Raw genomic sequence first — 12,094 nt, 5'->3', positions numbered from 1 at the left:
GGATCACCTTCTAAGTTTGGTGTGCGAGGAAGTTGTAGAGAATTGTGTTTCCATGAATAAAACAATAAACTTTATTAAAATAGTAACTTTTTATTTTACAGAATATATTCCAAATTCCATCAAAAAAGAATGGAAGAGCTAACTGAAGTTGGTCTTCAGAATTTTTTTAAACTTTTTCTGGTGCTGGCAACTGTTGCTAAGTTGGAAGATGTAGTCAGTCATGTTCTGGATCTTTTGGATTTCCTCAGACCTGGGTCCATCACACCTTCACAGAAGGCACTCGTTTGGAAGGGCCAAATAGCCTTTCTTTTAATGTATGTTCAGAGAAACCTGGATATTAGTGTTTTGGCCCAGACACTTTCTGGTGCTTTTAGTGAAAAAGCAAAAGAATTCTTAGTATCTAAGAATGAATTGGGACAGAAACATGCTTTATGGATACTTCTTTCTATCTATATGGATGGAGTTCAAGAAGTGTTTGAAATGAGCCGAGATTTGAAACTTTCAGAGGAAATATTGTTGAATGATGGATTCAGTATGCTTCTTCCTGCTTGTCGAGAAGCTCAGCTCAGGACTGTATTAAACTTTCTGCAAGCTATTCTGGCCAGAGTCAGGTATGTTTTCCATGTTGATTTCTAATTTTTTTTTCTTTAGACAAATGATTTCTATTGATTTGGGTAGCAAGATAGCGCCTTTATCTTCAATTTCTTTTATTTTATTTTATTTTATTTAATAATTGCTTTATATTGACAGAATCCATGCCAGGGTAATTTTTTTTTACAACATTATCCCTTGCACTCGTTTTGTTCCGATTTTTCCCCTCCCTCCCTCCATCCCCTCCCCTAGATGGCAAGCAGTCTTATATATGTTAGATATGTTGCAGTCTTTATTTTCAATTTCAAGTCTTACAAAATTTTCTGGATCACAGAGAAGGTAAGTTATTTGTCCAGGGTTATGCATCTAGTATGTGTCAGAGTCAGTTTTGAACTGAGGTCTTATAGACGCCATTTCTGGCTTTCCATTCTTTATACTGGGTTGCTAAGCAAGGTTTTTTTTTTTGATTTTTGGTTTTTTTTCCAAAAAGTACATAGGAGATTTTATCCTCTATATTGTAAGGTGAGCTAAATAAAAGATTACTTAAGGTTTCCCTAGTTAATATGCCCTAGTATCCAACATTTAGGGAAAAGAGACACGTTTTGGTTGTATAAGGTACTTATCTCTAGGAACCTATCTTTTCACATAGGGATCTGCTAAGTACCTAAGGAAAGTAACAGTAATCATGTTAAGTCTGCTTTGGGTGTTTTAAACACTGAACACATGTTTAGGGATGGATTTTGCTGTTATGGAAGGAATTGTAAAAAGGAGACCACTGGTTATCTTTTCATTTTCTCAGAAACTAAAAATGTTATAAAAAGCCATTCCTTAAAACTATTTGCTTTCAGAATGAGTGCCTTCTTCCAAAGACTTGTAGTTGGGGAATCTTGAATACCTTTCTTAACAGAAAGATGTCATATCTTCTGACACAGTTAATCTTAGCATTAATATAGTCATGCTAGAGGTTGAAAATAGCACTGAAGCTATTATGCTTACTCTAAAGTGTTGAAGGAGGAGGATTTTGGAAAGAGGAGTTGTGATAGGTATTTCAAAATATAAGAAAGACTACAAAAAGAAGCATGGTGCCATGAAGAGGTCCTGATCTAGAAGTCTAGAGGTTTGGTTCTGTTTCAAAGCAGCCTAGCATTCATCCCTCTGTATCTTGGTTTCCTTATGTGTAAAATTAGGAAGTTGGACCCGGAGTCCTTAAGGTTTCTCTTAGCACTGAAATTCTATCATTTAACTCTAGGAATATATTTGTGAAGGGCAAATGTGTATCTGCTATGTGCCATACAACATGCTTGGCATTCAGAATACAAATACAGAAATGAAACAGTCCCTTCTCTCAAGGAGCTGGCATTTTATTGGGGAAGGCATCATGCATAAATATAAATATATATAGTATTTAAAACATATAGTATAAAATATGTAATAAAATATACAAATACATAAAATATGCACTATATGTTGTATATATATAACATAAAATATAAAATAGACATAGCGACTAGATCTGTGATTTCTTTGGTATAGGATTTTGAAAGTGTCTCAATCACTATGTGTATAAAATTAAAAAAAATAATTTTGGGGTGGGATGGCACTTAGTACTTAGTGGAAGATAAAATCATGAAATAGCCTGGAAAGTTTTTTTCCTTTCCCAGTTCTCTAACATATTTTCTCTCTCTTCCTGGTTCTTTTCAAGCCAGTAGAAATAAAAATACACTGATTGATTTTTGGCTACACCTAGTGGTACTCTTGCTTATTGTCTTCCTTTATGAATAGTCACTAAGCATTCATTAATGTAGTTAGCAAATAACTCCACAAAATCCGCTGGATTTTTAAAAAATTCCTTTTCCCAAGAGTTAATTAAATAATAAGATCAATAAAGTCTGGATTTTAACAAGAATCTATTTGTAATGCTATCTATTTTTACTTATGTGCTTTCTCTTACTTTCTTTTTGCAACTTTTAAATCCTTTAAACTTTGAGATTTTGTTTGTCAGTTTTAATATAGGGTCATCAATTAATAGAAAAAAATTGTATCACACACAGAAGAGGGGGTAGAGAGATAAATCGATTGTTATTTTTAATAATCATTTGTTTTGATTTATTATCTTTTCTAACATCTAAATTGTATTTCTGCCAATAAACATATAACTGCTCACTAATTCGATTTATAAAAAAACACCTTTACCACTAAAGCTGGCACTGCTTCAGTAATGCTGAAAAACTATCTTGATTTGTCAATTTATTGCAAGTTTATGAGGCAAATTTATTGATCTGTGCTACTGTTATGAGTATGAATGTAGCAATTGGTGGGGATGGGACAGTGAAGAATACTTAAAATAAATGTATTTAAGAGTCTCGTTTAATTGGAGGGCTTTATTAAATAATAAAGTATACTTAATGTGGTCTGCACATCCAGACATTAAAAAATGAGTATTTTGGTATTAGACTTTTTTCTCCCTTTTTTTCCCCCATGTGCTTCCTGCTTGTGGAATGATGTAGGGAACAAAGATAGGGAGGTGAGAAACTTGAAAGGTACACCTGGCCATTTACATTTCATTGCCAAAGTTGCTAGACAATTTTATCTTCAGTGGACATGAGTATGAATATAAAGTGAAAAAAATGCAGTGATACCACGTAGACCTTTATAGCTTTATGTTTTAATCATTGTCAGGTTTTCACTGAATCACTGATTCATTTAGAATATTTAATTCTTTAGCTAGATTATTTATAGCAGATATATTAGACAAGTTATGATATGATCAAATTTAAGCACTAATGATTAAAGCAATACATTATAGTAGAAAGAATTCTGAAACTGTATTCATAATGCTTGAGTTCAAATTTAGATTCTGCCACATAATACCTGTATTATTTTTGGACTAGTCTTAACATCTCAGAGTAGGTCTTTTTTTTTTTTTTTCTCATCAGTAAAATGAATGGACTAAATTAGAGGACCTTTAAATTGGATCTTTTCTAGCTCTCTGGAATGACAAACTTGTCTTCCTTGGAGTAGTATTTGCCCACTGCTGTGACAAAGTTTAGATTTTGACCTTGAATGGTGTTATATATTTGTAATCCTTGCTGCTCTAAGAGAGATTAAGACAGGCACTCAAGCTTAGGAGTTCCAAGCTGCATGCATTAAGTTAAGCCATCAGGTGTATTCATTGAGTATTGCATCAAAAAGGTGAAGATCTGCTCAGCTAATGGACTTTTATCCTGGATGAAATATGGACATCCAGTCTTGAAGAGAGTAAAAAGGTAAAGTATTCTGCAAAGAGTCAGGAAACAGAGGATTGATTTTCTATTGTGATGATGATTTAAAAAAAAAAAAAATCTTAAGTATAACAAGTATCACAGGAGATTTTATACACACACACATACACACACACACACACACACACACACACACACACTGGAGGGTATCTATCCCCCTAACTCTTAGTTAACAGCTAAGCGCTTTGACATTTGGCTTTAATTTATCACCCTGGTAAAAAGAGATATCTAGTCTCTGTCTTTGAATTTACAGTTCAATTATATGTGTGTGTGTGTGTGTGTGTGTGTGTGTGTGTGTGTGTGTGTGTGTGTGTGTATACCTATACGTATATATATGTGTGTGTGTGTGTGTATATATATATATGTATGTATGTATGTATGTATGTATACCTCCTCTGATACTTGTTACACTTAAGATTAATTTCTTTGGCCTTAAACTCTAGGTTCTTATTAGAAATCTTGCTCACCTAACTTTTGTTATTTCCTTTAAGTGTCCTTTATTATTACTGTGTACCAGTTAAATACATTTTTGGTAGTAACTAAAATTTAAAGCAATACATTAAAAAAAACATTCAGATGAAGACCTACTTTCTCTGAATTTTGGTATAAGCGGGGAAGATTGGCTTACATAGATTGATGATATTTATTCTGGGCTGCATCCCTCACGAAGGAGAAGGATGAAATACATTACTATAGCAATCTCTCCTGTTTTAAAATCCAGGTGGGAATAAGGTAGCAGTCCTTGCATAAATGTGTGCCCCCCTTTTTTTCTGTATACTGTGCTGGGTAATAGTTTTATAACTGTATGACAGAGAATTTACAGGTAAGAAGAATGTGAGAACACTGATTAAAGGGAGAAGCAGCTCCCCCTAGGCTGTTAAGAAATAATAACTTCATATGCCACTTTCTGCTAACTCAAGATGATGGCTCACAGGAGCATTCTTTATTGCTGATTAAGTAGCATTATGAAAATACTGACTTGGTTATGTTAACTAAATGCTTCAGTATTTAAAGCTTAGAATGTCAAATAGTTTTAGCAGTCCTCTTTAACATATCACATTACCTTTCTGGAATCACATTTCTGGTTTTCCACTTGCTTTTATTTGAGGTTATTGTAGAAATGGCAATCTTTCATTTAAGGAGTTAGGTGCAGCCAAAAGCTGTTCTTTAATTATAGCCATTCATGCTGCTATAGTTAAGGGTCTGTCAGCATTTCCATTATAGGCCCTTATTTTCAGAGTTTTATAACACAGCTATGAAAATTAGCTCTGGGCTAAAACTTGCTATAAGAGGTCTCAAGAGATCATTTTTTTCTTTTTTTCTTTTTTTTAACTGAAGTAAGGGTGAGTAGTTTGAAATGCCTTTTGGCATCTGAAAATATCATTTGGATTAAAAAATAATAATAAAACAAAACAATAAACTCCCAGGCTCTGTACCTGTTTGTTCACCACTTAAAGGAAACTACGGACTTCTCGAATTTTCCACTAAATGGATATTGATCAACTGATAGTCTATTCACTTCTAAATAAAACAACATTTGGGAGGGTTATTTTTTTTTAATAGAAGTTTTAAGGCAGTGGTAAACTGACCTAAAAGTGTTGGTCCATTCAAAGAGAAATTTCCTTTTTAAAAAATTGTGTCTTCATTAACAATTCTCAATAGACTTTGCCTTTAAAACAAAATTTTCTTTTTATTTAGCTCAATGAAAGTATCAAACAGATAATCCCAGTATTACATTCTTTTTTATGTGGACACATTAGAAATTTTGAAAATTAGGATTCAATTGTAGAAGAGATTTGTGTTTTAGGGGAAAGTTGAAATAGATGACTTTTGAATTCCTTTCTAACCCTACAGGACTCTGTAATTCCACTTATAGTCCCCCACCCTAACTTTATCAAGATTAGTAATTATTGATTTTTTTTTTACTCTTTTATAAATGAATCCTATTTTTAATTCTTTAATTTTTCTTCTTTGTTTACTTGAGAAATTACCCATTCATACAAGGAAATCATTTTGTCATAGCAAAACTTCCTCTTTACATTGCTTTTTTCATATTTTAATTTTATATATGTGAGCATGAGATGATGATAAAATGGAGCACAAAGTGGATAGAGTGTAGTACAGCTTCTTATTGATTATCTAGGCCCAAAATCTTGGAATTGGATTTGATTCTTGTTCTCTTATCTCTATGTTTCTAATCAGTTGCCAAGTCTTACTTCTACAATATGCATTTCTCCTTTTCTCCCTTTCCCCCTTCATATGGCAGCCATGTTAGGCCTTCATCAATGCTTATATGGACTATTTAAATAATATTTTAATTCATCTCCTTACTTCTAGTTTTTGTCTCTCTTTTAACCCATCTTTGGAGCAGGGAGGTGGCACAGTGGACCAAATCTGAAATTAGGAAGACTTATTTTTATAAGTTCAAATTTGGCCTCAAATACTTATTAGCTGTTTGACTCAGGGGAAGTTTACTTAACCATGCTTGCCTCAGTTTCCTCATTGGTGGAATGAGCTGCAGAAGGAAAAAAAGAAAGCACTCCAGTATCTTTTCCTAGAAAACTCCAAATAGGGTTATGAAAAGGACACAACTGAAGACTACTGAACGAAGTCTATCCTTTACATTACTTTTTCTAAACTATATCTGACCATGTTATTTACTTTTATATTTCACTTTAACTTTTATAAAAATATTGTACAAATATTATCTCATTTGATTTGAGTAAATAATCATGATCTAAATGCACCAAGAAGCCAAATATACCACATGCCACATCCTATATTTTGGTTCTTTGAATATTAATGTCTTATTTGTGAATTTAAATTAGATCAATAGACATAATCAAAAATATCCTTTAAGAAAAAAGGCATAGCATCATAGAAATATTGCTGTCAACATTGTAAACAATGAAATCTCAAGCCATGAAGAATATAAAAGAATGAAATAGAAAAAGAAAAAAATATATAATGAATAGGGAAAAAAATACAAAAATATTTTAAAAACCCACGAATGTGAACCAAGTAATACTCTAGACTGGATTACTGTCTTTCCTTCTCCCTTTGTGCCACTTCATGTTCTGCTGCTTTGTTCCTTCGGTGTTTCTTCTTGATGATCTATATATCTTCTTACTGCCTTCACTTGCTCAGTGGACAATTCGTAATAATGTCTAAATAGACCAAGACAACAAGATTTGACTTTAAAGATTCATTTTTAAGACTCAATTTGTAGTAATATAAGTCCTGCCAAAATTGGAAATTATCCAGTATATGGAAAATAGAGCAATACTTTAGTATCCAACACAATCAGTTATTATCATAGTATCAGAATGGTACTGCTTCCGGATACTTGCATTTTATAAATTTATGTTGAAAAATCTTTCTAGGAAATTGTAATACACATCTCTTTTCTTAAAATAATAAGGAGTTTTGAGTTGTTTTGTTTTGTTTTGTTTTGTTTTTGGTGACTCGGGACTATCCCTTTGAAATTAAATTTAGTAGACCGTTATTAAGATCCTATTATGTGTATACAAGCATTTTGCCAGGTAATGAGAAAAATACAGAGACCCTCAATTTCTTTCAGATTAATATTCTCTGCTTATTTACCTATCACCTCTTTGATTTTCCCTAGTCTTTCCTTATAGGGCAATTATTTTCTCATTTTTGCACACATAAAAGAATAGATTTTGAGCTTGGTAGGGCTTTAGGTTTTCTAGCCTTCATTTCATAGATAAGGAGATAGAAAGCTGTCTAAATGATTTGCCTAAGTTGACAACAGAGCAATGGAGGGAAAATTGGAACCCAGTTCCTTTAAATGCTAGTTTGTTTTTTTTTTTTCATTGCACCAGGCTACAAGGATTGTTTTGCCTTCACAGCCCTATTTCACTATACTATAAATTACTTGGGGAGTGGGAATATTTCATTTTGACTTTTTTGTAACAAATTCTTTAATTTAAGAGAATATTTAGATATTAAGGGCTTGATATGATCAGTTACAATCTCACCTCTATTCCACTTGACTCTTCTATAATCTATTCTTTTTACTGTATGTTCTTCAGGAATTAACTCAACATGGTTTCTCATTGATTTTTCCCTATTTGGTATTTCTTTGATCTTCATTGTTATGGATAATTCTGTTCACTGTTGCCATACTACACTGTGTGAGGTCCTCCTCAGCACCCATTTATACTTTCCACCATTTTTCTAGTCTGCTGCTATTCTTGTTCTTGTTTCCCTGCCATGAATAGGAGACATTGTAACTAGCCGATTATGAAAATTGCCAAGAGAAACTAAATAACTTCATCAAGTATTTCTTTTAAGTAAAGAAAAATTATTTCCATATTATCCTTAAAAGTGTAAAGGATATTCCTTGTGAGTACTGTTTTAATGACATCTGATTCTAATGAACTTTTTGCTTTTCAGTTTGTGGTTCCCAAAGATACCATTATATTTCTAAATGCCAAGAGAATTTGTTTCCATGCTTTAAACTGGAAAGGAAAATAAGGTGTTTAGAAACTTCAGAAAACAAAATTTAGAAGAAAAACTTCCTTTAAGAAACATCTTTCATTCTTTAAACGTTGGTCAGCTGAATTGTTTAGGGAATAGCAATACATGTGACATTGTACTACATCAGGGATATAGAATATAAAAAATAGTGATGCATTAAAAGATGTTAAGGGCAAGATAAAAGCTACTTTTCTCAATCCCATTTAAGTCACTATGGTTCCTTGTTTGAACCCCATGGCTCCCTGTAGGTATTTAGACCAACTGATCTTTGAAGCTTGAGATGAAATTTAGTTGTAAGTTTATCTGTAGGAATGAGTTTTGTTCTATTCCATCTCACCACATGGTGCTGTGTTTCTCAAGCCAAAAGAAACAGTTTTGTGTTGTCATAATAAATGTATGGTAGATTGATAAATCCCTTTAGTAAAAGATTTACTAAACTTACCTTTTGTACACTTATTGACTGGATGAAAATCACTGGATTACAGTGACTATAATAATACAAGATACATTGAAGCTAACTTTTTTGTAAAAAAAAATTACATATTAAATCAATTACTATTTTAATAATAATAATTATTATATATACATATAATATATAATAATTATATATAAATAATATTTTTAAGTTGTTAGTATATTTCACACACTGTTAAGTGCTGGGCATATAAAAAGAGACAAAAGACAATTTCTTCTTTCAAGGACAATATAGTAAATTGTGTTCTGTCTATGTGATCTTGGGTATATCACTTTACCTCTCAGAGCTCCAGGTCTACTAACTATATCAATATCCTCTGTTTATGTAGCTTTAACTATTTTGTATTCCCCTTATTTTATTGTAAGCTCCTGCAAGGGAAGAACTTTCACTTTTTTGTGTATACCACCTGTTACATTTTGTTGATTGAAGTACGTTTAAAACGGGGTCTTCTGTCTCTACACATAGCCTTTCTTCCATTTTATCATTATGCTGTTTTCTGATGTTTGCATTTTAACACACAGATTAAAAACTTTGAGATAGTCATTGTTATAGCCTGCAGGTGGGCTATACAATGGATTTTCCATAGCAGAGTTTAATTTATATAAGCATAATGTAAATATTAGCCTAATCAAATTATTATGAGGTGAAGGGGAAAGAAGGGGAATAACATAATTGAAAACTAATAAGTGACTTTTAGAAAATAGAACATAATATTAAGTTCTTCTAGCATATTAGACAGCTGCTCTGGGTGCTTTGTAGGAAGATGTGGATAAACACTTGCATGGAATATGAGGTTTGCAATGGTTATAACCTAATACTGTGAGTTCTCAAAGTGTGGTCTGTGGGGGAGCCCCAGTATCCTTTCAGGGGACAAGGTAAAAGTTCTTTTTAGTTTCAGAATTTTCAAAAAAAAAATATACAAGATGTAATTTACCTATTGAAATACACTTCTTGAATTGCACATGTTTAACATATGATGGATTAGTTACTGTCTAGGGGAGAGGGGTTGAGGGGAAGGAGGGAGAAAAATTTGGAACACAAGGTTTGCAGGTGTGAATGTTGCAAACTATCTTGCATATATTTTCTGTGAGGTTAGATTTTTTTCATATACTTCAATCAAAATAGTAATGACAATAAATTGAATTCAGGAAAAACTGAGAACCTAGCTATCTTCTTTTGCACCAGACATTAAAGAGATTTAAAAAAAATAAAACAATGCTACTCTTTTCACTGATTATTTTTTTTTTTTGGTTTGTTTTCAGAGCAATAGTTATTTTCCATTAAAATTTCAATTAACATAAGTATTTAACATAATAGCAACCAATAATATATTGAACATAAATTTCATTTGTGTTAATGTAATAGATTAATATTATTTTAAAATAAATATATATTTTTTAAATTTATCTACTTTAATGTGGTAAATATGGTTATAACCTATAGAAACCAAAATCTCTGGGATCCTCATTGACTTTTAAGAATGTACAAGTTGGGGCAGCTAGGTCGCGCAGTGGATAGAGCATTAGCCCTGAAGTTAAAAGGACCTGAGTTCAAATTTGACCTCAGGCATTTAACATTTCCTAGCTGTTTGAGAACATCTTAAGATTTTGCTGATTTGAATTATTCTTATCACTCTACATATGCTGAGGTGAAGCAGTTCAGAGAACAATTTGACTTGAACTTCAGGCCCAAACAATTGGTGCAGTTTGTCCATGATTTTAGCATTGTTAGGAGCAGAAAACCAGAAACTTTGGTGGTTTCAGTAACTGTTTGCACTAGATGGCCTAGCAACAGGGTTTTACCAGTGGTTGAGAAAGTGTTTTTGTAGATTGTCTGAAACTTTAGAAAATTATCCTTAGGCATTTCTAAAAGGGTACTTGTGTTTATTCTTAGGTGAGAAAAATAATTGGTATTACCTTCTTTTTTAAACCAATTTATTATGGGCCAGAGTATTAAATTGGAACAAATGGACAGAAAAGTTAATTATTTTGTAAATGTTGCAGTCTAATGTTGGATATGTATATCTGTTCTGTGATGTCTAGCCCAGTTAAGTTTAGAGAGACTTATCAACAAGATTGTAGTGATGCATTTTTAATTCATGGTAGATGAAATATAGTCTGTGTCATGCAAAGAGTGACGACTCAATAAAATCACACTTCCTCTCTAGAACTGAAACATTGCTTAAGTAATTTTTGCTTTTATTCCTGGGTATTTTTTTCCTCTATTGTCTCTTTGATGTAAAGAATGATGTTTTGACTGTGATTTTGGGTTTTTGGTTTCTTTTACACTATCACCTCTTAATACTTTTCCTTTTCCTTGTACCCCCCAAAAGAACTCTTTCCTCCAACAGAAAAAAGCAGTTAAACCATAGACACATTTATATGTATTTAACACTGAGTTCATTTATATGAATCTAACATTAACATAACAAAATATGTTATGAAAATAACATTTTATTTCTTAGGGGTTGAAGTTAGGGCACTGGACTTGGAATCAAAGATCTAAGTTCCAACTCTTCCTCAGATTCTTTTTTGTCATTTTATTTTGTCACTGTAGATAACTTATTTAATTTCTCTAGGAATTAGTTTTCTCATCCACAGAATTAGGGAATTGAACTCTTTTGTACTCTCTAAAGTTTCATTCAGCTGAATAATTATGATCCTATCTGTCCCTTATACTCAAAACACATTATTAAATTAACCTGATTTTTGTTGGATTTTTGTATTATTTTCCTTTTCTTTATTGTATTACATATTATTTTCATAGTTATACTTTCTTTTCTCTGCATCAGATCATAAAAGTTTTCCTAAATTTTTCTGTAATTTCCATATCTCTTACTTCTTATGATATAATGACATTCCATTATGTTTACATAAAACATTTTTCTAGTCTTTCCCCAGTTAATTAGCATTATGTGTATGCTACAAATATTTGGGGTACCTAATGAAGCATTTACTTCTGTCTTTGACTTCTATAGGAGTATATGGGAGTATGGGAGTATATCCAAATAGTGATATAACTAGGTCAGATGGTATGAACAACAGTGATAGTTTCAAACCAGCCTAATTTCAAATTATTTTTTTCAGTTGTTTTTAAAATCAATTCATAAATCATCCAGCAGGGTATTAGCCTTTCTTTGTCTCCTTACATTTTCTCCAACACTATTTTCAACTTTTGTTATCTTTGCTAGTTTTCTGAGTGTAAGGTGAAACCTTAAGAATTGTTTTAATTTTCATTTCTCATA

General features: G+C 32.1%; 1 protein-coding gene across 1 annotated transcript in view; it reads left to right on the top strand.

Annotated features, from left to right (window-relative positions):
* The window catches only part of MMS22L (MMS22 like, DNA repair protein), a 165,580-nt gene that overhangs the window by 65,529 nt on the left and 87,957 nt on the right, over positions 1-12,094 (top strand). The window contains exon 14 of the mRNA XM_051997432.1: positions 102-611. Within this exon, the coding sequence (XP_051853392.1) occupies positions 102-611 (510 nt within the window). The remainder of the gene's footprint in view (positions 1-101; positions 612-12,094) is intronic.

The sequence above is a fragment of the Antechinus flavipes genome, chromosome 4, assembly GCF_016432865.1.
Source record: "Antechinus flavipes isolate AdamAnt ecotype Samford, QLD, Australia chromosome 4, AdamAnt_v2, whole genome shotgun sequence".
Taxonomy (NCBI): domain Eukaryota; kingdom Metazoa; phylum Chordata; class Mammalia; order Dasyuromorphia; family Dasyuridae; genus Antechinus; species Antechinus flavipes.
Note: the sequence above shows the minus strand (reverse complement) of the source record. Positions and strands in the feature narration are given on the sequence as shown.